A 27,667-nucleotide genomic window follows, 5' to 3' on the forward strand; every position below is an offset into this window, starting at 1 on the left:
AGGAGCTCACCCCGTTGTGGGGATTCGAACTGCCGACTTTCTGATCGGCAAGCTCTTGGCTCTGTGTTTTAGGCCACAGTGCCACCCATGTCCCGTGGGGCTTCATACAGATATAACTCCTGTTTTAAACAGCTGCACTGGTTGCCAGTTTGTTTCTAGGCCCAATTCAAGGTGCTTATGTTGGTGTTTAAAGCCCTGAATGACTCAAGCCCCACATACCTGAAAGTCCACCGCCTCCCTTACAGACCCTCTTGGGTGTTAAGATCAATAGCCAGGGACCTCCTGGTAGTTCCTCTGCACTCATAAATCCAATGGGGTAGCGGCGGCTTGGGTTTGGGCCTTCTCTGCAGCGGCCCCTAAATTATGGAACTCACTCCCCATAGGTGTCATCTGACACCTTCATTACGCAGCTTTTGGCAAATGCCAAAGACCCGCCTCTTTGCCCTGGCTTTTGATTCTTAGGGTGTATATTTTGTAAGACTCACACCTTATTCTGTGATCGTAAATTGTTTTAAAGTTGTTTCTAATAATAACAGCTTCCACGGCACTGCATTAGGCTCCAGAGTGTTACCCACCCACCGCCTGTGCTTGTACTTTAATTGCTGGGTATTACTTTGAAAAAACAACGTTTAAGGAGGTAGTTCGTTTCTTAAAAAAAAAAAAAAAATTTCGCCTTCACGTCAACATTCCGTCTGAATGCGTGGGCGAGAAGCTGCTGCGCCGGATTAAAAATCCCGGGTTCTTCCTTTTGTCGCCTCCTGCTCTGGGAAATGGCCCCCGAAAGGACCCGGGGCATCTCGGCAGCAGAGCGCGGACTCCCTAGTCTGCCTTTCTAAGTCTACGATCCCAGAAGGCGGGTGGGCGGGCCTTTTCCCCGCAGGAGCGGCCAATGAGCAGGCGGCTTGCTCGGGACGCGGGCGCGCTCCAATGATTGCGGCGCTTATTGGCCTGCGGACCCTTCAAAGCCGCACCCTGGCGCGGCGGAGAGAGGGCGGGCAGGGGAGGCGTCGGCGGCGTCGGCGTCTGGGGTCGGCTCGGCTGCGAAAGGCGCGTCTGTGGCGGATCCGTCCGGGGCTGCGGCCGCTTCCTCGTCTTCAGGGGAGGGAGGTAAAGAAGAGCCCGCCGGCCTCGCCGCGTCCTCGCCTCCCCTGGGGCTCGGGAGGGGGCGGCCCCTCAGGGAGGGAGGGAGGGAGGAGCTGCCGCCCCCCCCCGGCCGAGGGGGGGCGCCCCTCCCCTTGCCCCGTGCCGACCCTTCTTCGGCGTCGGCTCGTGCGGGGCTCGGGGTGCGGGTGGTGAGGGGGGGCGCCCCGCTCCGCTGCCCGACAGGTGACTCCTCCCTCCCTCCCTCCCTCCCCACCAAGAAATGCTCGTTGTCTGTGCGGGATCTCAGCCCCCCGGCGCGCCGAGGGAGCTCCTCAGGCTCGGGTCGCGTCCAATGCAGGGGGTGGAGCGGCCTCTCTTCTGCAGCGACCCCCCCCCCACGAGACGGGGCCGTCGACGAGCGAAGCCCTTCTGGCGGCGGCAGATGCTCTAGAGTCAGGGCGCCGTTATTGCCGTGATGTTTGTAGCCCGCCTTTTCCGTCGCGCGGCCCCCCTGCCCAACCCCCTCTTTTGTCCGTCCCCCCCCCCCAAGCAGCAGATTGAATACTCTGCCGTGGGGGTGGGGATTTCTTCCAGCTGGCGTGTTTTCAGGCGAGAGGGGGGAAGCCTCCCCGCAGGAAGAGGAGGAGGAGGAGGGGGGTTGTGTCCCGCGTCCGTTTCCCCAGAGCTTGGGGCCCCCCCACTGGGCCTGCTGGTTGGGAAGCTGCTTAAGTGCCTGCAGAGCAGGCCCTGCACTCCTGGATCAAGCGGCGGCGGCAGCAGCTTCAGCCCTCTCCCCCCCCCCCTTTGATTGTTGTTAGCCGCCCTGAGCCCAGCTTCGGCTGGGGAGGGCGGGATATAAATAAAATTTATTATTATTATTATTATTATTATTATTATTATTATTTGCTAAAAGAATTTGTGTGCTTCTGCAGATCTCGGGGGTCTCCAAGTCAGCGTGGCAACACTGCATGGGTGGGCCTGTATTGTAGCATGCTATGTTAGAAACGGTGGTGGACACCCCCCCCCCAACCTTGGAATTAGGGATCGGGCCCTTCAGCTGTTTCATCCCCCCCCCGTTTCCCGCCTCCCACAGTTGCTCAGCATCCAGTGCTCACTGAGGCATGCTTCGTTTCCGATGCTTCTCTCCAGGTGCATCTCTTACCTCTCCTTTTATTTAGTGGGGGAGTGGGTGACTGCGCTTGTCCCCAAGCCCAGAACATTAACTGCTTTATTTGTCCACTGATGACTGCTTGCAATGCATCTATGCCCGAGGACATTTTAAAAATAATGGAAGTGTTCCATCTAGAGAATGGGATGCTTGTCTGTACTGTGTGCTCACATACCTCTGCACGTACAGAACTCGTCTTCTTGTTCCATGTACTGTACTAGTTTATATTTTTATCTTCTCCCTTTCCCACTTTTAAGGATTCCTTCACTTCTCAGACTCTGAACATTTTTGGTCTTTGAATTACTTTGGGGCTGTTTCTTTCCACCACCACCCAGTCGAATACTTCGTTCTTTGACTCTGAGGCTTCAGGTTCCTTCTGGTTGCTTATAAGCGGTGGTGTTTAGCTGCATAAACATATACACTTTAAAGACTTGAATTGGTTTTTCTGCCTGTTGTATCAGTTGTAATGTGCTGTTCTATATGTGGTGAGGTTTTTAATTGTCTTTTTGTTGCTTCTTTATTGCGTTGCAATTTGAATTCCATATAATTCAATTGGTAAGTTTTCTGCACAGACACATACCTCCCAAATGAAACTTGTGGACCTGAAGGCAGGGACCCTGCAGTTGTGAAGCTGGAAAATGGCTTATTGGGTTTATTTCCAGGGAGAGGAACAGGAGCTCCTTTAGGTGTTGGGCAGTTGATGTTGCACTGCCAGAAGCTAAACGAATCCTAGGGCTGCAGTTATTTCTATGTGGAGATAGCCAAATAATATTAATAGCCAACTGTCATATCTCTAAAATGGGGGACATTTAGAAAAGGGCCCCTGAATAACATAACTACTCTATTTTTCAAATATTTCATGCATAATACTGCATTCTACCTTACAGAAGGTAAGAGTGTGCACCTGACCATAGGTGGCTGACATGCAGAAACTGAGTGGAGGGACTGCTCAGCATACAAAGAAGCTATTAGCCGGTAACACCAGCATAGATCAACTCTGCTATCCCCTGGATTAGTGGAGGAAATCTCTTGGTTCCTAATTGAACTGGGTTAGTTTGTGGTTTATACCCAACCTGTATTAGCATTCTTAAGTGTTTTCTTTTTAATGTGTAGTCTGCTTTTTAACTATAGTAATCTTTAAAACATCTTTGATTAGAATAATTAACTAAAATAACTTACTGCAATTATTCTTTCCTATATGTAGTAGACTGGCACCATTATTAGCTTTTGGGCACCAGGCTTTTGGTAGTTAGCATTTACAGTGGGGGAATGAAATCTTCATCTGTGTCCAAAAGAAGGCAGTAGATGAGCTTTTCTGGGGAGGGTTTTTATGTGTGTGGGTTGTTTTTTTGGGTTTGTTTTTTTTTTACCAGAATGTCAGCACCAAGGAGGCCCTCTTCCTAGTAGCCACCTGTTTCAGTTCACTTTGCAGGAGCACCCACAGCAGAGGCATTCTAGGTGGCGGTCAGCTTGAGATTAGGCACTTCACTTCATTGTACACGCAGATGTTCCATTAAAAAAAAGAATTAAAATCTTTAGGCAGGGCCCTGGGTGTGGTGTCCTTAGAAAGAAGCCTTGTTTTTAAGCTTTGGATGCTTGCTTGCTTCAATTAATAGCTAAGAGAACTGAGCGAGCGTTATCCTACAGTAAGGGTTGCCAGTGTGTTTCCTCCGTTGGACTGCAACTCCCATCCACCCCAGCAGAGGCCAGTAATTATTATTTATTTATTGTACCCCACCCATCTGACTGGATTGGCCCATCCGCTCTGTGGCCAGGTGTGATAGGTGTAGTCCAGCAACATCTGAAGGGCAGCATGTTGGGTATTCCTGTTCAACAGAGTGAAAGGCTCTGTTTCTCCTATGTCTACAGCTTTTTAAAAATTTGAACTATCAATAGCAAAACTTAAAAACCTCCTTTCACCTCATTCCCCTGCCAGAGCATGCAGGGCCTGACACCACATTGACATGTGATTTTGCAAAACCTGAACAGTAACAGATTAATTTGAAACTAGCTAATGATGATTTCTAAAGCTGGCTTGTATAATAATAATAATAATAATTTATTATTTATACCCCGCCCGTCTGGCTGGGTTTCCCCAGCCACTCTGGGCGGCTTCCAAAAGAATATTAAAATACTGTGATACATCAAACATTAAAAGCTTCCCTAAACAGGGCTGCCTTCAGATGTCTTCTAAAAGTCTGGTAGTTGTTGTTCTCTTTGACATCTGGTGGGAGGGCGTTCCACAGGGAGGGCGCCACTACCGAGAAGGCCCTCTGCCTGGTTCCCTGTAACTTGGCTTCTCGCAGTGAGGGAACCGCCAGAAGGCCCTCCGTGCTGGACCTCAGTGTCCGGGTAGAACTGTTTAAACTGAGTTTGTTGCTAGTTGCAGGTGTGGATGGCATGGCAAGCTGTAGTTAACAAAGCATGAAAGCATTTTGGGTTGTCGTATTTTGAAGAGCAAAACAAAGGATACATTTGCCGGCTTATACTTTTAACTATGAATTGCTATGACTACTCTCATTTTAAATGCCCCTACTATACGTAGGCTATAGAAGCTGTGGTATATTGCTAATAGCAATGTTCTTAACTTTCAACAATAAAATACAAACAATTGGTACCCTATATGAAACTCCTATATTGGTACAAATATTAGCAAATACCTCATGGTGTGTCACTTTCAGATGCACTTTGTAGATAAGATCTTGTTGAACAACTGCTTATTGCTTAAGAGGCCACAACTATTTGTTTTCACCGCACCCCGGGCTAAAAAACAGCAGAGCTTATTCAAAAAGGCTGCAAGTCATCTGATACATTTGACAGCCACTTCTACACTGCCACTTTAGTGCACTATTATAGCGCCCAGACAATAGACAATGGAGCAGTTACTTTTGCACCATGTAGCCCCCTCTGCATAAGATTGCATGCGTTCTTGCAGCAGGCAGCTGCTCCTCCTCTGTTGCCTGAGGCTCAGGGGCGCTGTTCGCTCCTCGTTTTAACTTGAATGCCATCAGATAGAGCAGTGGATGGTATCATAGAATCATAGAGTTGGAAGAGACCACAAGGGCCATCGAGTCCAACCCCCTGCCAAGCAGGAAACACCATCAGAGCACTCCTGACATATGGTTGTCAAGCCTCTGCTTAAAGACCTCCAAAGTAGGAGACTCCACCACACTCCTTGGCAGCAAATTCCACTGTCAAACAGCTCTTACTGTCAGGAAGTTCTTCCTAAGGTTTAGGTGGAATCTTCTTTCTTGTAGTTTGGATCCATTGCTCCGTGTCCATGGCCCCCCTTTCCTTCCTACCCAACTGCCTTGCACACCTCCATCCTAACAGTAGCTGGGGGGGGGGGGAGAGAAAGAGATGGCAGGAAGAGAGGGTAAATTGAGGTGTGAGGCACAACTGGCAGAGCAGCAGAACCAATTATGGGAAGGGAAGGAACTGGTTGAGTCAACGTGAGGTGGGATGAGGCCCACCAGCTTCATTGTTCTCCACCTACCCTCCGCCCACCTTTCTTGCTCGTGTGTGAGACTGGGAGGGGACTTAGTGGGGGCTGTGCTGCCCACCCACAACAGCAAGGTGCTGGTGCGGATTCCTGGTGTTTCCCTCCTTTCTCACACTTCAACAACAGCAGCAACAAAAATTCTGAACATTTTGCCAAATTCTAAAAATCTACCCAGACAGAAAATTTACCCCTGAAAAAGAGGAAGTGTCCAGGAAAAACTGGACATATGGCAGTCCTAATTCAGACTCCTCTTCCTTACTGCACAGGAGGAGGGGTTGGGAGAACTTGAGAACCTGTGCTTTGTGTGCTATCCAAACATGGCCTGTGTCTTCCATTACTATCTCCTTTAACAGGTTTAAACTATTATTGCATAAGTTACAGGTAGGTAGCCGTGTTGGTCTGCCATAGTCGAAACAAAATAAAAAAAATACTTCCAGTAGCACCTTAGAGAGTACCTTCTTATTGGTATGAGCTTGTGCATGCACACAAAAGCTCATACCAGTAACAAACGTAGTTGGTCTCTAAGGTGCTACTGGAAGGAATTTTATTATTTTATTATTGTATAAGTTAGACTGGTTGTTTAAAAGCCTTCTCCCTCCCCAAATACACTTATCGACTCTGATCTTTTTAACACAGCTCTTCATACTCATCACAGTACGATTTGAAAATTGCAGTGGCTACTTTCTTGAAACTTTTCCATGTTCTTTTCAAATTGAAACTTTTATAATTGTCCTTAACTTCGGCTACATGTTACTGCACACACTTAATGCTTTGACACATCTGTATTGTGTTAAAATGCATGTTCCATGTCTGGAAAGAACATAAGCCTTGTAACTTAATCTTTTCTCTTTCTTTGTCAGTTTTTAAATATATCATTTTCTTGGCCTCCATTCAGGGTGGAGCTTTTGGCTTGAAGGCGCAGGGAGGCTGCATTTCAAACAGTCTCTTGTTGAAAGTAAAACGCCTAAGTAGAATGCTACAGAAATTGAAGATCTTTCCCCTTAAGGCATAAATTTTATCTACGCTGTTGGTTTAGAAGGGCAAATGCTCTTTAATTCAGAGACTTTCTTAAAAGAGGTTTTTCTTATTTTATTGCAAATCATACATGTGCACGCATGTAAACATGTGGAGATCTCTGGATGCCAGATTGTCGACTGACATCTCCATCTGGCTGGCCCCTCCAGTTTTCTTAAGCAGGTGAGCCGAAGAGCTTAGATCCATTTCTATAAGAGTTTATATGCATCTATATCCCACCTTTTTCTCCAAGGAGTACATGGTTCATTCCCCTCCTCAGTGAATCCCTACGATGACCCTGTGAGATAGGTTATGAGGCTGTGACTGGCCCATGGCCACTCAGTGAGCTTCATGACTTAGTGGGGTTTTGGATCCTGATCTCCCAGGTCCTATTCCGACACTTTAACCACTTCACCACACTGGCTACCTAGAATAGTTCTTCTGTGGGGCAGCTCTATAAATTAAGTAGGTAAGGAAATAACGGGGAAGGCAAAATGTCACTAAGAGAAGGATCTGACATATTTTCCTTGAAGCTCGAATTTATTTTATTCTGGATTGTTTCATTTGATGTTTTAATGTGTTGTAAATGGCTTTGAGATTTTTCGTTAAAATATAAAGTGGTATAGAAATGAACAACAAAAATAATGTTACTGCACAAAAAAGTGCATAGACATTCCGTTGTGGAGACCGCAACCACTCTGCACTCACACTCCTCCTTCCCCCTTTTATTAACTCTGCCTTGCTCACAGGTTGCCTTCATTTCTATGCCACTGCCTCTTTTCTATTCTGTAGCTTTCTTTCTGCACCCCCTCATTCTCATATACTGAACTTTATTGCATCTTTCAGGTGAATCTTAATAGCAGGCCTGTCGGCTACCATGTTCAGTTAGTTGCTGGGTGTTGTGTTTGTATGGACGTTTGCTTGTTAATAAAATAATTTCTAAATTCATTGAATCTGGAATTTCATGTTGAAGACAACATACTGTACTAAGAGTGATATACATGATTGTGGGAAGGCACAATCCCACTTTCACGCTCAGTGTCACCCCCGGCTCACTCTAGTCACATTTCCGCCATTGTTTAAAATCACTACATTTTCTCCATTATTCATGCCTCTGCTGTTGTTTAGAACCACCATTTTCAAACTTGCCTTCTATTTTGCTTCTTTCCCCACCATGACATGATGCAAATCTAGGATTGTAATGAGGCACCTGGCCGTGATGGCAGAAACACTTCATTAGAAAAACAAATTGTATTGGTAGAAGTACTAATCAATGTTCTAATTAGACATCTGAATCCATCAAATAACCAATTAATACAATAGCAGGGATTCATAAAAAATGTGTCCATAATTTGGCTAATGAAGCCCAAAGTTATTTGCCAGAAAACTATGTTAGGACACATCTACCAGCTGAGGAAGGGACGCAGGTGGTGTTGTGGTCTAACAGCCTCCTGGGCTTGCCGATCAGAAGGTCGGCGGTTCAAATCCCTGCAACGGGGTGAGCTTCCGTTGCTCAGTCCCAGCTCCTGCCAACCTAGCAGTTCGAAAGCACGCCAGAAGTGCAAGCAGATAAATAGGTGCCGCTCCGGCAGGGAGGTAAACGGTGTTTCCGTGCGCTGCTCTGGTTTCACCAGAAGTGGCTTAGTCATGCTGGCCACATGACCCGGAAAAACTCTACGGACAAACGCCGGCTCCCTCGGCCTGTAAAGCAAGATGAGCACCACAACCCCAGAGTCCTTTGTGACTGGACTTAACTGTCAGGGGTCCTTTACCTTCTTTTTTTTACCAGCTGAGGAAATACTCAGTGGGTAACAACCTCCAGCATTATACTATAAATTTCTAGTATATACTGGTATTGTGTTGTCCTCCAATGAATTTTATAGATATACATTAATTTGATTTAATGAAGTTATGCATTCAGATATTTCTAGTTTAAGGAATATGTGAACATATTTTAAAACAAAATTAGTTGTGATTCAGTGGGGTTTTTTTCTTTCACGTTTTTTAGGGATGGTGGTAGAGTTTTATTAAAACTCCAGTTTTTTAATGCATGGATTTTGTCCAGTAACATATCTATTTTAATTTGCTGTCAATCATTGCAAATGTGAAAGAAGAGTTGCAAGTTTTTTTAAGAAGCAGGAATTATCTGTCACATTTAAAAATTAACAGTCCTTTTGTTGTGTATTTTCATAAGCTTTGGAGTCCGCTGTAGCTGCAGTATTATATCTACTTACCTGGGAGTAAGTCAAGTAGTTTTTCAGCCTAAAGCACTGTAGTGCTCTCCCAATAGGTCTTGGAAAAACTGTTTTTTTTTAATAATCAGGGTTTGATATTCAGTCATGTAGCCAGATTTTCTTCACTTGAGACTCTCAGTCCTAAAATGTTCTTTCAGCCGTTTCTGGCTACAAGTGTTGACTCCTCACCACATTCCTTTTAGCACTGCAGCCCTTTGCACACTAATGTGGGAGTAAACTCCATTGATAGCAGTCCACAACAGCCCTTGCCAAGGTCACTATGGTTACGGCCCCTCTCTGTTCTGGAAAGTGTTACTTCCTTCATTTCTGGCAAACACAAATGAGGCAATAATATGAGGATCAATAAGGCTTTAAAATTGGTTGTGCTAATTACCTTACATTCCAAAGGTTTGGAAATACAGGAAGCTAGGGAGTTTCTCTGAAAGACCGTGGGGTGGGGTGGGCAGATAGTAGAGACCAATTACAGTGGTGACTCGCAAGACGAAATTAATCCGTTCCACGAGTCTCTTCGTCTTGTGGTTTTTTTGTCTTGCGAAGCATGGCTATTAGCGGCTATTAACGGCTTAGCGGCTTAGTGGCTATTAGCGGCTTTAAGAAAAAGGAAACAAACTCGCAATAAGTTTCGTCTTGCGAAGCAAGCCCATAGGGAAATTTGTCTTGCGGAACGACTCAAAAAACGGAAAACTCTTTGGTCTAGCGAGTTTTTCGTCTTGCGAGGCATTCGTCTTGCGGGGCACCACTGTACATTTTCTAATCAGAACTATTGACCACCGTATCCTTCCGGATCGTCTCAGAAGGTTGGGAGCCCCTGTTAAACAGTGGTTCTGCTCCTTCCTCCTGGGCCGTGTCCAGAAATTGGTGGGGTGAGATGAGTGTTCAAACCCCTGGGTGCTCACTTGTGGGGTACCTCAGGGCTCCATTGTCTCCCCCTTGCTTTTTAATATCGATATGAAACCACTGGGAGAGATCATTGGGGTTTGGGCTGGGTGTTCATCAGTATGTGGACGATACCATCTACAACTAATCCAAAATGAGGCTGCTAGACTGGTGACTGGGAGCAGCCGCTGGGACACCGGTCCTAAAAGATCTACATTGGCTCCCAGTACGCTTCCGAGTGTTGGTGTTGACCTTCAAAACCCTAAAGGGCCTCAGCCATGTATACCTGAAGGAGTGTCTCCGCCCCCATCATTTAGACACTGAGGTCAAGCTCCCAGGGCCTTCTGGAGGTTACTCCACTGCAAAAAGTGTAGTTACAGGGGAACCAGGGAGAGAGCCTTTTCAGTTGTGGTGCCCACTCTGTGGAACACCCTCTCATCAGATATCAAAGACATTAAAAACTACCTGACTTTTAGAAAACATCGGAAGGCAGCCCGAGTGGCCGGGGCAATCCAGTCAGATGGACAGGATGCAAATAATAAAAATATTGCTATTACTGAAGTTTTCATAATTCCTCATTTCTCACACCCTCCTATGTTAATTTTCCTATGGCTTTTCTGCCAAGAAAGCAAGGATTGCCATCTTTATTTTAATATGGTGGCTTCCTCATCTACAAGGACCCTCTTAAATAGGATTGGTAATTAACTGAGTCCCAGATTTAAAACAGAGATGTCATCTTTTAAACAACTGCACTGCATATTTCTTTGATGGTTTGTTTCTTGCAGTTCCTGCCAGTATAAGAGCTTTGAGAACTGGGTTGTCTGCATTAATCCTCGCAAAGCACTCCAGTGGTGCCAACCCCATTCATTAAATTGGAGCGTGTTCTGATCTTTGAACAGTCTGCTAACAAACTGATTTCTTTTATTGACTGCTGGCTTCCTGTTATGGTGCCAGCTTCCCCTTCAATTTAGCTGCAAATGTCCAAAATGGAAAGAACACAGTGAAATGAAAGCATGATAAGGATAGACAATAAAGAAATTGTTCAACCCCTCGCCCCCAGCAATATATATACAACAACCCAAAAAAACCCATTTGAAATGTAACAGCAACATAGTTTTACATAACACTGATCACTGTGAACTTCTCTAATATTGAAGTAGAAGCCATATTCTAAGCCCTGTTCAGACACTGGTGCACTCTGATGATAGTGTGTAATGTGTTGTGGCTATGTTCTAAGGACACAGTCCTCAAACCTCCAAAGTTGATGGGGAGGGGTGGTAGAAGAACTGCTGGTGGGAGGTATGTAGCCCTGCTGTGCCCTAGCAGGTTGGAAGCTACCACCTGAAGTAAGCCACAATGTTTTATGGTGTTGTGTAGGCTTTGAATCCATGGCATCTTAAAGCCCCATCTTTGGTCCTGCTGGCTTCTGCCAGGCAGAAGGTTGAAAGGAAAACACTTTCAACCTTCTGCCTGGCAGAAGCCAGCAGGATCTCTGATGCTCTGGAGCAGGGTTTCCCAACTTGGGTCTCTAGCTGTTTTTGGACTACAACTCCCATCATCCCAAGCTAGCAGGAGGACCAGTGGTCAGGGATGATGGGTGCTGTAGTCCAAAAACAGCTGGAGACCCAAGTTTGGGAAACCCTGCTCTGGAGGATCAGCTGTTCTGTGCCTCTTAGACATCTAAGACTAGAACCTTGTAAGACCCATAAAAGTTAATTGCCTAATTTGAACAATTCCATTGGCTTAATAAGCAGTTATGAAAAGAATTGCCCAGGAAATCTTGGAGCAACGTAGTATCCTAAATCCCTGTTTGAATTGGCTTTGAATCCTAACTTGTTCAAAGGCTGGCAACCATTACAGGGCGGGTTGCAACATAAAAAATATGAAACACAAAACCTATAGGTCTAATGAAGTTAATAAAGAGATTCAGCTGTGTCCTCTGTGACTTGATAGTTAAGAATGAGGGAAACGAGAGAAGCCCTGCTGAATTCAAGAGCAGGAGCTGGGCTCTGAACTGTTGAAACAATTTAACAGCAGTATTGTTGTTGTTGTTTAGTTGTGTCCAACTCTTTGTGACCCCATGGACCAGAGCACGCCGGGCACTCCTGCCTTCCACTGCCTCCCACAGTTTGGTCAAACTCATGCTGGTAGCTTCGAGAAGACTGTCCAACCATCTCGTCCTCTGTCGTCCCCTTCTCCTTGTGCCCTCCATCTTTCCCAACATCACAGTCGTTTCCAGGGAGTCTTCTCATGAGGTGGCCAAAGTCTTGGAGCCTCAGCTTCAGGTTCTGTCCTTCCAGTGAGCACTCAGGGCTGATTTCCTTCAGAATGGATAGGGTTGAACTTCTTGCAGTCCACGGGACTCTCGAGAGTCTCCTCCAGCACCAGAATTCAAAAGCATCAATTCTTCGGCAATCAGCCTTCTTTATGGTCCAGCTCTCATTTCCATACATCACTACTAGGAAAACCATAGCTTTAGCTATACGGACCTTTGTTGGCAAGGTGTTGTCTCTGCTTTTTAAGATGCTGTTTAGGTTTGTCATTGCTTTTCTCCCAAGAAGCAGGCGTCTTTTAATTTTGTGACTGCTGTCATCATCTGCAGTGATCATGCTTATGTTCTGATTTTGCTTCCTTATTCAACAACTTTTATTTCTCTCCATGTCCACTGAAGGATAAAGTGGAGAAAAGGGGTAGGGGCCAGTGTAATCATTTAATCATTAGCAGATGAATTAATTGGAATACTTTTGATTTATTTTTATTCCATAGAACCACTAAAAAGGTGCTATGAATGGTGAATCTAGAGCAGAGGTGGTAACCTCACCACCTCCAGCAGCCCCTCATAAAGAGAGGTATTTTGATAGAGTGGATGAAAATAACCCAGAGTACTTGCGAGAGAGGAACATGGCTCCTGACCTTCGCCAGGATTTCAATATGATGGAACAGAAGAAGAGAGTCTCCATGATCCTTCAAAGCCCAGTAAGGATAAATACTTAGGCATGACTTTAGAAGAGAGCTAACAAAAAAATCAGTTTTTTAAACAATTCCTCAAAAAGGCAGCATTAAGTTGTGTGGTAGAATTCAAAGTGTCTTAAGGTACATTATGTATGTTTGTGGCACACAGGAGCTCCTCATTTGTTTTTTGCAGTGGCAGGTACTTTTGTTGCCCTGGAGTCCTCCAAATCCCAAGTTTCAATCAAGTTCAGGCTGATTTATTACAGTTGATGATTAAATATTCTTGGGAAAGGCTTCCTGTTGGTGAAAGCATCATAACAGCCTTTTGCATTTTACAGTTCTATTGTATTTTTTAATTATGCTGTGTATTGCCCAGGCAGCTAAGAAATCTAGTGAATGACATAAATAAATCCCAGCTATGGTCTCATTCCAGCAAGCATCCATGTTTTCTGAGTATATTGCCGCTGAAACTGGGGGGGGGGGGAGTGAAACCATTTAGCTCTGGTGTCATTAAGGTATCAGGAATTTCAGCAATTCTAGGCTGCTTTATAAAAAATTATTTTCTTGTACAATATAATTTCCATGTAGAAAATGACAGGTTACATAGTTACCTGTGACAAAAGCATCTGGTAATACAGAAAGAAAGCCCCAAGTTCTTGTAGCACAAAGATATAGCCAAATCGAAATGTAAACTTTACTTCTTAATGCTGTATCTGTGCTGTTTGTTGCACACAAGTTTGGTCTCTGTAGTAAAATTGCTCTGTGTGAAGCAGTTCTCAGTTGTGTTGAGCTGCCAACTTTGCAGTAAGAGTAATCCTCAGTTGAATAAGTTGGTTAAAGCTTCTCGATGAAATGTATTATTTATTTTTGAAATATTTCTGCCATCCTTCAATATAAATATTCTCAGGGCTGCTTAAGCAATAGTAATAAAATAGAACAAGAAACTAACAAAATTTCAAAATTTGGATAAAACTGGCAACAATAATAAAAAGAATCATAGTTAACTGTTGAAAAACTTCAGAGAATAAAAAGTCTTTGCTTAGCACTTTAAAATACAGTGAAATAAACACAAGGTGAGCCTCTCTGGAGGAACAATTCCCTAAACAAAGGGAGAGTCCTCTTCCAGACACCTCCCTTCTCACCATGAGAGCACCCGATCCCAGGATGCAGTCAAGCTGCTATGAAGCTACTGGGTTTAAATAACAGTAAGTATATGGGGCACAATGTTGATAAGAACTTGTGTGTCTGTCTCGTCTGCCTCAAGTCCCTTATTCAGACAGTGCACCAAAAAAGCGGGAGCAGGCTCAATAATTATTCCTAGAGAGATGCTTCTGTCTGTGAGAAGCATTAATGACAAGAGATGTGGAAGGGAGGAATTAAGAGAATCCAATTTGCTTGAGGCTCTCCAGTATTTCGGTGTCTAACATGGTATTCTGTTGTTAGGCATTTTGTGAAGAATTGGAATCGATGATCCAGGAACAATTTAAGAAAGGAAAGAACCCAACAGGTCTACTGGCTTTACAGCAGATTGCAGATTTCATGACGACAAACGTTCCAAATGTCTACCCAGCAGCACCTCACGGTGGAATGGCTGCCCTCAACATGAGTGAGTTCCAGCAGATATTTTGGGAGTGGATAGGGATTGCAGCTGGTGAATTCACAGCTAAGTGTGGACTAATCCAAAATTGAATGTAAACAGTGCAGTTTTGAAAGAACTCTTTTAGTGAGAACTGGCTCTAATTTTGTTTCAAGAATTTATTGTATTAAGATTTGGAAATTAGGAGATGTTGTAATAAGTGCTGGAATGGTTTTGTTATGCTTCAGTGAAAGAGAATAGATGTAGATTTCAGTTTTAAAAGAGAAGTTCCTCATTAAACGGGTGTGGTGCCTTGCATCAGCTGAAAGGATTCAGATTTCATATTGTGAATTGACTTGATATGGTGTTAGCCTCCTGTTGGAAGGAGAGTATGGCCACACCATTTAGACATTGTTATTAAGAGATGTAAACCATATTGGGCATGTCTTTCCTTTCCCCCAGGTCTTGGCATGGTGACCCCTGTGAATGATCTCAGGGGTTCAGATTCAATTGCTTACGACAAGGGCGAGAAACTGTTGAGATGCAAGTTGGCAGCCTTCTACAGACTAGCTGACCTCTTTGGGTGGTCACAGCTTATTTACAATCACATAACAGTGAGTATTAAATCATCTATATCTATAGTTCTCCTTTTTATTTGTTGTTTAGGGTAGAATAGGAATAACCAACTTTGGAGGAGTCCAGTCGTTTGAAACAACTTAATTTATTTCATACAACACTTGATTTTAAAATACCTCATAGCAGTTTACAAAACTTTTATCTGGCCCCTAGTGGCCCTTATCAATTTTGGGTCTGGGTGTAATAGAAAATTGTCTTCATTTCATTTGCGGGAGATAGGGAAATGGGTTTCTGCATGCAGTTCATATAACTTCGTGTGTTGCTGTATATTTATGTTCTGGAAGGCAAAAGATCATTGTTTCTTGAGGGGAGGGGATCTTTCAGAGACCTTTTTTGCAGTTTAAAAAACTTGTTTTAATTTTGACCTTTATTAACTGTTTTATTGTATGTTGTATATTTTTGTAATCTGTTTAGAAGTTTTATTTACAGTTAAGGGATATACAAATTATGTTAAAGAAAATTACTTAGTTGGTGAATGTTCTAGCTCCTGGTTATAAATACTAAGTACTGTACTAGCGATGATTTTACTGCTAGTTTTTATTAAAAACCATGGGTGACCGTGAAGGGATTGAATTGCTTTAGGTCCTGGAGTTGTGCCCATAGAATAACCCTAACACCACTTCCCAAAATTAAGACGTTGTCTGTTCATGGTTAAGAGAACAGATGAAATGGTAAAGATGCTAATACTGAAATTCACACCGCAGTTTGGAAATATTGGTTGCCTGCTGATATGTCCCAACTAATTCAATAAAATGGAGATTTGAAAAGTCTTCATACTAAAATAAGATTTTGGAAAAGTTTACCCTTGTTTCCTTAGATAGAAATGAAATTTAATAAACAGTAACAGTATTTATCTTACTATAAGCAATTTTTTATGCTCCATTGACAAAGTAGTGGGACATCTACTGTATCTCTTTAAAAATCTAGTATAACTGTTGGAACTTCACTTCTTAAGTGAAACCATTTGGCCTGTGTGCTCCAGATGTCTATACTGTGAGTAATTTATTGGCACCCATGTCATTAATGCTTGAGAAGAATGAATAGCATCACAATGAGCTTACTCATGTGCCAAATAAGCATTAAGCTACAGCTGTAGTAAGAATTGAAGTCACTCTTGTATTTTATTATAAAGCTTAATTGTGAAGAGGTTTCCAGACTTCTGATTTTCTCTCGTGGTTTTTCTTAACAGTTGAAGCCCTCCGAACAGTGATGGAGGAGGTGAAAATTGGTGAAAATAGCTTATTCTCCCTGTTCTGTGAGAAGCAAATTTTGCTAGGTTGCCAGCCCTTCCACAAATAGCAGTCCCTACACCAAGACTGCTCTTGATCAAACCATTGTTTTCTCAAATCTGCTGTCTGAATACCAAACATATTAGGATGTGCACGTTTTCAAAAACAGATTTGTCTTACTCACACTTTACATTTTTGTCAGCATACCTTAGATGTGATTTGTGAAGCAATTCATGGGGAAAGTGTTTGGCACTTTTCCCTTCTTGGGCCTGTCTGCTGGAGCCAGCAATAGAGAGAGATGGAGAGAGGCAGTGTCCCAGCTAGAAAGAAACAAGGCTTTGAGAGGGGGCTGCAGTTCAGTTTTGTCTTTCCCACCGTTGACTTCTCCTGGTTGGCCAGACAGAGCATAAGCCTGCAGTCCTTTACCATATGCTTGATGCTGTTTGTTGTTGGCTCATCCTCTGGGCCAAGTGAGTGACAGACCCACACCCTGCCCTGATCTCAACTAAGTGTAAAATGTAAGAGAGGGGTGTAACACTTCAAAGGTGAAGGCCTCAAGGGTTACCTCACAGGAGATAACTTTAGTGTCTTTCCTCCCAGGCTATTTCATACTTATATGAAATCACTCCTGTCCATTGCCTGGAGGTGAAAGTCTCCCACCCTGAACACCTTAGATTCCAGGGAATAGATGTTTTTTCAGGGGTATTGCAGGGGGTAGATGTGTATGTTAGAAATGTTCATTTAGTTAGAAGTACTCTTCCTCTTCATTTAAGGCTGGCTAAAAGCCATCTCCTTTGATGGGGGAAGAATGAGCTGGTCCTCGAATTCCAGTTCACAGCCATATTCACCCCCACGTGTTCATTAAGTCTATTGCTGCAGGTGAAGGAAGGGAGCCGGGTTGGGCATGTTTTTCGAAACTTGGCCATTACCCCAATTCCTACAAACTGGAATTGGTCTGCTGAAAAGGCTGTGTGAAGTCTCTTAACTAGCCACTTGGCATTGAGGTAGAGAAGAAGATGGAAACTGGGTCAGCAGTTAGAGTTCTCTTGTGTTCAGAGGGTTTTTTCTTCCTGTTCACACCAGTTTTGCTGATTAGATTTGAGACTGCAGGATAAACGTAAATAGTGGCTGCTTTGGGAATGTTCATAGGTTCAAAATTAAGTGACATGTCTATTCTGGACCCTTCTGTAGTCCCTTCACTTCTCATTAGAACTTCATGGGAATTATGAATTGAGTTAAGAGCAGTTCTTGTGGATCTCACTGTCCTTCATTCTCAGAGCTGGTAATTGTCATCGTGCTATAGGCATTGTGGCCCAGAGATGACAACTTCTATTAGCCAGACCAGTGTGACCAATGGTTAGAGATGGTGGGAACTGTAATCTAACATCTGGAGGGCACCAGGAAAGTCTGGTCTAAACTCTCACTAATGTTGGTAGTCTGAGTGTGGAAGCATTGATGTTCCAACATGTATCGTGAAAACAAAGTATCTGTATCCTTACATGTACTTATGTTCCAAGTTCTCAAGTCCAGGAGGTAGGAAGATAGTCTATTCTTCCCCTGGAAGAAGCAGGTTTGTTGCTTGGGGATACTCCTGGATCCAGCGTGGTCACTTGAGGCCCTGGTGGCCTCAGTGGCTAGGAGTGGCTATTTCCAGGTACAGCTGGTTCACCAGCTACTGCCCTTTTTGGACAGAGGTGTCTTGGTCATAGTACTCCGTGCTACATCCAGATTGGATTATTGCAATGCACTCTACATAGGGCAGCCCTTGAACGCTATTCTGAAACCTCAACTGGTCCAAAATGCAGCAACCAGATTACTGGCCGAAGTCACTTGTAGAACTCTTACAACTCCTGTTCTAAAACAGTTGCATTCTGTGCTAGTTCTTTTCTGGGCCTAATTTCAGGCGCTCCCACTCGTTTTTAAAATCTTGAATGACTAAGGCTCCATATATCTGGAAGACAGCCTCCTTCCTTACAGACACTCCCAGGTGTTAAGATCAGCAACGGGGGCCCTCTTGCGGTTCTGCCTTTCTCAGAAGTTCACTTGAGGGAGGGGGCCCAGGAGAGATCATTCTCTGTGGCAGACCCTAAGTTATGGAAGGCCCTCTGCACAGTGGTGCATCTGGCTTCTTTATATGGTTTTTATTCTCTATAATACTGTATAAATGCTGAAGACACATCTCTTTACCCTAGCTCTTTCACATCTAAGATATGTGTTGTCAGGGCCCAAACTATTCCCCCAACTGTAATCTGTTTTAACTGTTCTAATTGTAACAAGCCCCGAGAGCTGTTGGTGAAGGGCAGGTATTACACTTTTACATACTACTACTACTATGTGTAATAATGACTTTTTCCAGTGCATCTGAATTATATGCATTTTGCAATTTCTAGATTTTGACTTTTTTGTAAATCAGTTATTTAAAGTGATGTTTTTTTGTTTCTACATACTCAGTTTTCATTCTTTTTCTTTGTCTTTTTTGTAGGTCAGAGTAAATTCAGAGCAGGAACACTTTCTCATTGTGCCTTTTGGGCTTCTCTATAGTGAAGTTACTGCATCCAGTCTGGTAAGTGAAAGACTCTTTTGTTCAAACAAATCAGAATCCTGAACATCGGATCACAGTACAGCTCCATTTAGATGTGACCGAGCACTATTAAAGGCAATGGAACAAGTTAGTCATTAGTAACTTAAGGCCAGTTGCTATCAATATAATTTGGTCACAACTGACCTTGGATTGGGACTGTAGTATTTAATCACTCCATCTCTTATGTGCAAGGGTATTCTGCCCTTTCCACTTTTAAACTTTTAATCTTATAATCATCCATCTTGTTTGAGCATCCATTTGGACAAATGGACTGCTTATATTAATATATATGTTTAAATCAAGATTGATGGGATAATTTTTATTATTAAGATGAGCTGACTTGACAATGTTTCCTTTTTTCCTGTATCTGCATAATAATAATAATAATAATAATAATAATAATAATAATGAAGTTGAATTTGTAACAAGTTCTTCCCTATAGTCAGTTTGTAAGCTATTTCTTTGTAGTATTTATGTAGTCATATCAGTGAGTTGTGCGCCTGTGCAAAGAAGCATCTAAAACTTCTAGTACTTTAGGAAATAGCACTTGTCCCTTCCTTTGAGTGGGCAGACCCCATGTGGTAAGAGCAAGTAAGCACTTGACTACCCCGTAGTCTTCCTTTGCCCACTGCCTGAACAGCATCTTACCACCTGTGTTTTTGGGAGCTAAAATTAGTTAAGTAGAGAGTTAGGATCACCTCCTTGTAAAGTATACTCATTCCTTTTTCTTGTTTGCTGAACACTTGAGATCTAGATGCTGCATCCTTTCCTACGTAGCTCAGGGTCCGTCCCCACCCCCATCACAGGAATGGGGAAGTGTGAGAACCTGGATTCTAAAGTTCTGGAAGTTTTCAAGATGTTAGTTTGCACAGACCAGAACCTATATATTAGATAGCAAATAAGATCACGCAAAGAGTGCTGGTTTTACTGGTAAATTATTTGTTCTGCATTCACACAGCAGTTCATTACTGGCATTTCTCTAAATGTTAATATACACATTATATTCAGGCTTTCACATTACATAAAAGCCACTTTTAGAAATCTAGTGGAATACAGCACAGGTTCAGCATTCATTTCGGTGTTTCTTGCTTCCAGAACACAATCAGCTTGCAAGCGTGGAATTTCTGCACTGACTGAGGCCCTGCAGGATGCTCTGCAAGGGGCTTTCATTTAGGAAAGGGTTGCAAAGCCTTGTGCCCCCCCGTTGCCCCTCCCCTCAACAGGAGAGGCTCTGAAACTGGTTTTCCCTTAAAGTAGGCCAGTTGTGGAGCCTCATTCCCCCCCCCCCACCAAGGATTGCCTGCTCCCCATAACAGCTGTGATCCTGCAAGATATAGGGGTGAGGTTCCACTAGTGGCTTTCCTCAGCTACCCATCCCAGGGATCAACTGCAATCCTGCAGGTTTTGGGTGATGCACCAGAAGCTGTTTCCTTAAAAGGTAGCTGTTTGTGGGGCATCAACACACACAACTGCTCAACAGTTGGGTTGAATTGGGGTGTGTGGGTGTGATACTGAGCAAAGAGCTTTCCCTTTTGATCACGCATAGCCCAGCATTGATACCTCTGCTCATCGTCTGTTGAGCAGAGGTGGAATCCTGATTATTTTTACCTACCTTTCACACTGCATTACCTACTGACTTGGATGAATTTTAGTGCAACGTGGTGGTATGCGGGGTGTATTTATCTTCCTCCTATAGATCTTGTTCTGTGTATGTGCGCCGTAGAAGCTTCAGCAAAGCAGTTAAGCTCTTCAACACAAAACAGCTGTTCTTAGCAGAGTTGTTTTACTTGGCACACACATTCTATATACAGGTTACACAAAGGCGTTTCTCTCTCTGGTCCCAGAGAGGGTTCTGTACTTCAAAGTCCTTTTGAACCAAAGTCCGCTAGCAAGTTCTAAGTTCAGTTGTTCGGAGACCTGAACAACTTGACTGAATTCTCTGAGTTCTGAAGTCTGGCAGTTCTCCAACTTCTTCTCAGATGATCTCTTCAAAAAGTCTTCACACAAAAACACAGTTCCAGCAGATAGCCTTCAAGTCCTGCAATCTCTTACCACGACTCTCACTGTGTGCAGTAACCTGAGCCTTTTCATACACGAACTTACTTGCCAAATCTGTCCAGTAACATGCATGAGAGAGGAACCAGATTCATCCAGGTGCATTGTGGGCCATGAGCCAGCATCACCAACTCATGTGAATTTAACTCAATAAACACTTTCCTTAACATACAGGTACTGCAGTGCGAGAAGAACATTAGGTCAGGACAGAAGCACTAATGCAATACACACCCCATGCGTGAATGCAGCCTAAGACATGTTTTTTTAAACATTTCTTTAAAAAAAAAAAAAACTTTCCAATAGTGTTAATATGAAAATGGTAAGAACTCCTAAAAAGTTGCAAAATCCTTCTAACGTTGAATTGCACAAATGTTTGAGGTGTTATGAATGACATTTTAATCCTGCTTTCAACATGATTACTGTTCTTTTCATCATCAAATAAAAGAATATGTGAAAACCTATAAAGATGCAAATAATTCTGAAAAGCATATTATTTGTCTGTAAAGTCTCCAGTTGGCTGTAGTCATTCCATGGATCTTGAGCCTCTTAAAAAACCTCTCTAATCTTAACAAACCTTTCTATAAGCTCAGCACAGCCACTCAGATATATTGGGAGAAGGTGGTGATTTTTCATTATCTGTCCCCAAATATTTTGATGATTAAAATTAGGTATTCGTTTCCCTCCCCCACTATTCCACCATAATAAAGAACAATGCTTGCAGTGCAAACTATTTCTAATGTATTTGTGTAAACACCTTAGAAGAGTAGCATAAAATAAACCCCTGTAAAAGCCTTTTCAGTGGGAGTGAGGGGCACTCTCCCCCCTGCCGTTTTCCCCATAAGAAGAGAAACTGTCAGCAGCATCTCCCTGCTGCTTTCACCCCTTGGGAAAGCCCAATGCAAAGGGAAAGAAGCCCCTTGCCCCCCCCCCCTCCTGGGGGTACTTGCCAGAGTGGGTAGGGTGCTCTGGCGAGCGACTGGTCAACTGGTTTGTTCCTCTCCTTATTTGATGTGACTGCTGCTTTTGTATCCATCTTATATTTGTTTTCATTGAGGGAGATTTGAAAATACTGAGCCTGTTTCTCTCCTGCTATAGGACGGTAGGCTCATTTCTAGAATTAATGCTATTTTATGTTACCAGGTTAAAATAAATATTCAAGGTGATGTTGTTGATCGTGGAAGCACTAATTTGGGAGTTAATCAGGCTGGCTTCACATTGCACTCGGCTATTTATGCAGCTCGACCTGACATTAAGTGCATCGTTCATATTCACACACCGGCAGGAGCAGCGGTAAGAAGTTCCTTCTTCCTCTAGCTGTGTAGTGGTGGGGAAATTTCATGTAAAGTACTGCACTGCATCAGTCCAGGAGGAGAAAGAACATGTGTGGTACTTATTTCACAATCCAGAAAAGTAGGGGCATTGAGGGGTAGAAATTACAAAGCTTTTTAAAATAGAGAAAAGAAACCTTAAATGTATCTCAGAGAAATAAATTTTCATATTTAAAATTCTTTGCATTTACTCTGGAGATAAACTTGAAAGCACTGTGTAGGAAGGTCAAGATGGCATCACCCAGCATAGGACACTGTGTCTTCTTGGTCAGTCCTGGGTGGGAAGAACAGATTACCCTAATCTTCAACACAACAGCCTTCTAGGAAAAATTGACACATTTGCTTCATCCGGTGGGGCCTTTGGAAGTTGTGTTCTGCAGAGGACAATGCACCTCAAAAGAATCTGTCTTAGATTAGGGTTTACATCCTGGGATGCATTTGTTTTTTACATTCCTATGCTAGCTGTCCCATTCTATTTGAGGAGAGAAATGGGAAATCTATACCGGAGTGGCCAACTGCCAAGAGACTGCGATCTACTCACAGAGTTAAAAACTGGCAGTGAACTACCCCCTTTTTGAGGGTTCAGGTCAAAGCTGTTGTGGGGGGTTTGGGGGATCTACCAGTGATCTACCACAGACATCCAGTGATCTACCTGTTGGACATGCCTGATCTATACTAACTGCTTAATTTCTGTTATTCAGGAGGGCAGGTATGCTGCCCTGTATCTTACCAACTTTCTGTAGGTCGGTAAATGGAGTTGTCTGCTTACATAATTAAGTGGAACAGAGTCTCTCTGTGTGTTCTGTCTACCACAGATATGTTTTATTCCATTAGGACAAGGGTGAAGAACCACTTTGGGGCAGAGGGCCAGATCCAGAAGTGGCCAGCCCTTTGCAGGTCTCATTGGCAGGTGTATGTAGCTGCACAGCTAACATAGCAGGTGCACATGTACGGTGTGGAACCTGATCCCTATCCAAATCAGCATGGCTTGAAATTGGTGCCCCTTTCTTGTAATAGACAAAGTTTTGATCTTATTTTATCTGAGGAACTAGCTCCTGTCTATTTCCTACTTCCTCTCTCTGCTTCATTGTGCGTGGGCCTGCAAAGTTTGCGGTATTTCTATTTCATCCCACTGGAGGTTCTTCAGTTTCATATTTTGCCTCCTTAGGTCAGGTTTTGTTCATTTTTAGAGTTTGTCTAAGGTAGGCATGGGGAACCTTGACCCTCCAGATTTTGTTAACTATAACTCCCATCAACCCTAGTAAGTATGGCCAATAGCAAGGGGTGATTGGAGTTGTAGTTCTTCAACATCTGGAGGGCCAAAGATTCCCCAAACCTGGTTTAGGGGTTGATGAGAGGAGTGCCTCTTCTGGCAGTGAAATTTGGAGACTGCCTTCCTAGCCATGAAGGAGGGGCCTTTCTCCATACTGCCATCCTTCTGCCAAGAATTTCTTTTTCTTCGTAAATGTCTATTTATGAAACCTGTTGTCGTCTTCTTAGGTGTCAGCAATGAAAAGTGGTCTCTTGCCAATCTCTCCAGAGGCACTGTCCCTTGGGGAAGTAACCTATCATGATTACCATGGGATTCTTGTAGATGAGGAGGAGAAAGTGTTGATTCAGAAGAATCTGGGCCCCAAAAGCAAGGTCAGTCTCCAAACATCATCTAAGGCGCAAAAGGCAAGCAGAAAGTCTGTTTTGTTTTTCTTCTTACTTGTGCATCACTTTCTTTCTTTATCTCTTCTCCAAGGTTCTCATACTCAGAAATCATGGTTTGGTATCAGCTGGAGAAAGCGTGGAAGAGGCTTTCTACTATATTCATAATTTGGTTGTTGCTTGTGAGATCCAAGTAAGCATTCTAAATTGTTTTTTATTTTTTAATCTCATTTTTTATTTATTTATCTTCATCAGTTTAAAAAAAACTCAGGCTGGTAATGCATATAGCAGACAGTGTAATGACAAGATTTATTTGCTGAAACTATATGGCAGGTTTTTATTTTAGCACTGTAAGTGAATGGTAATGTTGAATTAAATTTATTGGATTAGTAGTTTTATCTTTAAAACCCGGCCAGATGTGGCATATAAAAAAATAAATATTATTGCTATTATTAAATGGCACTTTGATTAGAGACATTGTAATGAAACATTTAGCATAATTATTGATTAGACATTGAAATATGTTTGATTTATTCAATATCACAGAAACTTTTATCTGTTTTGATTACTTTAAGGTACGTACTCTGGCCAGTGCAGGGGGGGCAGACAACTTAGTGCTCTTGGACCCTGGAAAATACAAGGCTAAGTCTCGTGGTCATGAGCCTCTAGCAGGGGAGGGGACAGCGTCTTACCCCAAATGGCAGACTGGAGAGCAGGAATTTGAAGCTCTTATGCGAATGCTTGATAATTTGGTAAGAGAAAATCTACTATTCAACTGATTTTTAGCATCAGAAAGATCTTGTAACATATGCTAATGGTCTCAAGGGTTTCATTTCTGTTTAGACAATGTACATAATTAAAGGACAAATAAGTCTAGGAAGAAAAGCACTTTCTGAGAATGCCAGGAGTAGGTTGTGGAGCTCCATTTCCAATGGCAGCTGCCAAGAGGCTCGTCCTTAACTGTACTGTACCCTGATCTCCTTTATAGCAAGAACAAAACAAAATTGCTGTAGACTTGCAGTAATTCAGCATTATTATTATTTATGGGTTTTTAAAATGTCTAACACACCCTTCAAACAATATTCCAGGGTGATTATTTAAAAACAGAACAGAAACAAAGCAATATAATTCTAAAAGAGAAAAAAACAACCAGATTAAATTTAAACAACTAAAAAGCTTTGACAAATAAGGTTTTCACCTGTTTCTGAAATGGCATTAGCATACACACCAGGTGAACTTCCCTAGTGGAAGGATTCAGTAATGCACACTGGTGATGGTATACAAGTAGATAATAATTAGAGGGTCACCACCAAAGAGGCCCTTTTCCGTGGTAGCCACCTATTGCACCTCAGGTGACAGGGGCATCTGGAGAAGAGTTTCTACTGAAGGTGGGCAGGCACAAGTGTTCTTTAACGGAGTCTGATAGTCCCAGCCCTCCTCCTGATCTGTTTTTTTCAATTGGCATCGCCCAGTTTACAAGTGGTCACTTGGATGCCTTGTGTTTTTACATCATAGAAGAGAAGAACTGAGACTTGGACATATGTTCTAGTTCATATTTATTACTCTTAAATGCAAACTGTACTTGTTTCGTTGAAAGGAGCTTTAGACTGACATAATACTGATTCACTCATGGGCATGCCAATATAATTAAAGTGCTTCAAAGCATGTTTCGTAATTTGATGTATTTGTGTGAACTCAGATCACCAAAATGGCAAATATACTCAAGGGCAGAACTTGGCATGCATGTATAAATGTTTCCATAATGGCTGTCAGTAAATTTGTTTAACGGGTAGGTTTTGAGGCCATGTTGACAGTGTTCTGCTATGGTGTTTCCTCAGGGTTACAGAACTGGCTACCCCTATCGATGCCCTGCTTTGAGAGAGAAATCTAAAAAATACAGTGACGTGGAAATCCCTGCTAGTGTCACGGGGTATTCTTTTGCTAGCGATGGGGACTCGGGCACTTGTTCTCCTCTGCGGCATAGTTTTCAGAAACAGCAGCGAGAGAAGACAAGGTGGCTGAATTCTGGCCGAGGAGATGATGCTTCTGAAGAAGGGCAGAATGGCGGCAGCCCCAAGTCGAAGACTAAGGTGTGGACGAACATTACACACGATCACGTGAAACCCTTGCTGCAGTCTCTCTCGTCCGGTGTCTGCGTGCCAAGCTGTATTACCAACTGCTTGGTCTGTGCCTACCTTACTGTTCATAGTTAGATGATGTAGAGCAACTTTGGGTGGCAGGCACTGTGAGGCTTTGGGAATAAAATACAACATTAACTCCTCCCTCTTTCCTGACTGTCTAATCTGGCTTCACTTGAAACATTCCTTTCTAATATGCTCTAGTAATGAAATTTAAACCTGCGTTCTCATTGCAATTTGAATGGAAGGGTGCAGAGAGCAGTTAAGACTGCTAAGCCAGCAATAAATGAACAAGCCAATGTCTCATTGGTTCTGTTTTATATATTCGAGTTTCTTAAATGGTTTTTTATCAGAGAAGTTTTGGTTGCACTTTCTGGGAAATATCCTAGTTAAAACTTAAAGTAAATTAGTTTTTAAAATTTTTGTCTAAATTATGTACACTTCTCAGCACAGAAATTAGCTGGTCTACAAATCTGTATCCAGGCTGCCTTCTCAAAGTTTGTGGTATTTGTTTTAAGTACTTGGCCAATTACCACATTTTAGTTAAATCCGTGGGCCTGATTAGGATCGTATTGAAGTGCCTTTTATCTGATCTGTGGATTACCAAAAAATGACGAGAGTTTCAACCCCACAGACTTTATTTCCTCTTAAGCCCTCTTGCTTCCTAATAAATTGACCTCTTTTGCTGCTCTACCCCTTATGCTTCTGTCTGTCCTAAAGCCTCCCAGTGTTCACAGCCTTCTGCATGAATTGTTGCATGTAAGTAGATGGCCATAATTTGAAAATCTTTCCTCTAGTACCAGCTGGGTGTGGCATGACTAAAGTGCAGCTCGGGCAACCACCAGGCACTGTTCGGGGAAACTTCGTTTAACATTGCTGTTTACAAAGTTAAAATATGCACTTCAGTCTTGACTAAAGGTTTTCAAATGCTATCGTACGGATAGCTGTTTGGAAATGCTTATTGTGATATTGTATACTATTCTATTCTCAAATCCAGATTTGTGCATGATGCCGGCTTTAAAGTGGCTGATTGATACATTAGCTGACAATGTAGGAACTTGAGACAAGAACATTGAGACAAGAGTCCTTCATAGCCATTCTAGTGATAGTACAGATCAGTGTTGAGCATGAAAAATCATATTGTTCAAAAGTTGTTAACTTTCTCCTGTTCTCCTTTGAATACTTTCATTTGCTGTCAGTGGAAACCCCCCTAAATCTTGGTTGCTTTTTTCTCCCTTTCAGAATGATTAATGGGGAATGTAGTTGCTCTTAGTCAAGGTAGTGCCATCTAAAAATCCACGGAGAAAATGGAATCCAAAGGAGAGATTCTTTGTGTGGTGACTCCCTCCCCTTTTGCTATACTATATCTAGTACTGTCAAACCCTTCTTTTATTCTAGAAAGAGTTAGTGCCCTATGTTGTAAAAATATTGATGAGAGTTTGTGTGTTCTGAACACATGTAATGAAGTGAATATCTGAAATAAGTATAAAATGAAAGAATCACTTGAAACCATAAACTTGTTTTAATATTTTGCTAGAACAATGTAATCTTACTCGGTTTGTGTATTTGATTTTTAATGCTCTTAAATATTTTTAAAGTACCAGTTATACTAAGGTTCTTA

At 42.8% G+C, this 27,667-nt stretch overlaps 1 protein-coding gene across 5 annotated transcripts in view; it reads left to right on the forward strand.

Annotated features, from left to right (window-relative positions):
* Window positions 1-952: 952 nt before the first annotated feature.
* ADD1 (adducin 1) overlaps window positions 953-27,667 on the forward strand; it is a 47,495-nt gene continuing 20,780 nt past the window's right edge. For 3 of the 5 annotated variants that reach the window (XM_082238527.1, XM_082238529.1, XM_082238531.1), the window contains exons 1-10: window positions 953-1,107; window positions 12,665-12,874; window positions 14,294-14,456; window positions 14,889-15,040; window positions 18,774-18,854; window positions 22,068-22,217; window positions 23,756-23,899; window positions 24,003-24,101; window positions 24,484-24,660; window positions 25,747-26,091. In XM_082238527.1, the coding sequence (XP_082094653.1) occupies window positions 12,683-12,874; window positions 14,294-14,456; window positions 14,889-15,040; window positions 18,774-18,854; window positions 22,068-22,217; window positions 23,756-23,899; window positions 24,003-24,101; window positions 24,484-24,660; window positions 25,747-26,091 (1,503 nt within the window). In that variant the 5' untranslated portion in view covers window positions 953-1,107; window positions 12,665-12,682. The remainder of the gene's footprint in view (window positions 1,108-12,664; window positions 12,875-14,293; window positions 14,457-14,888; window positions 15,041-18,773; window positions 18,855-22,067; window positions 22,218-23,755; window positions 23,900-24,002; window positions 24,102-24,483; window positions 24,661-25,746; window positions 26,092-27,667) is intronic. The other 2 variants (XM_082238528.1, XM_082238530.1) reach the window with 2 other exon arrangements.

Source organism: Podarcis vaucheri (genome assembly GCF_965113315.1).
Source record: "Podarcis vaucheri genome assembly, chromosome: 9".
Taxonomy (NCBI): Eukaryota; Metazoa; Chordata; class Lepidosauria; order Squamata; family Lacertidae; genus Podarcis; species Podarcis vaucheri.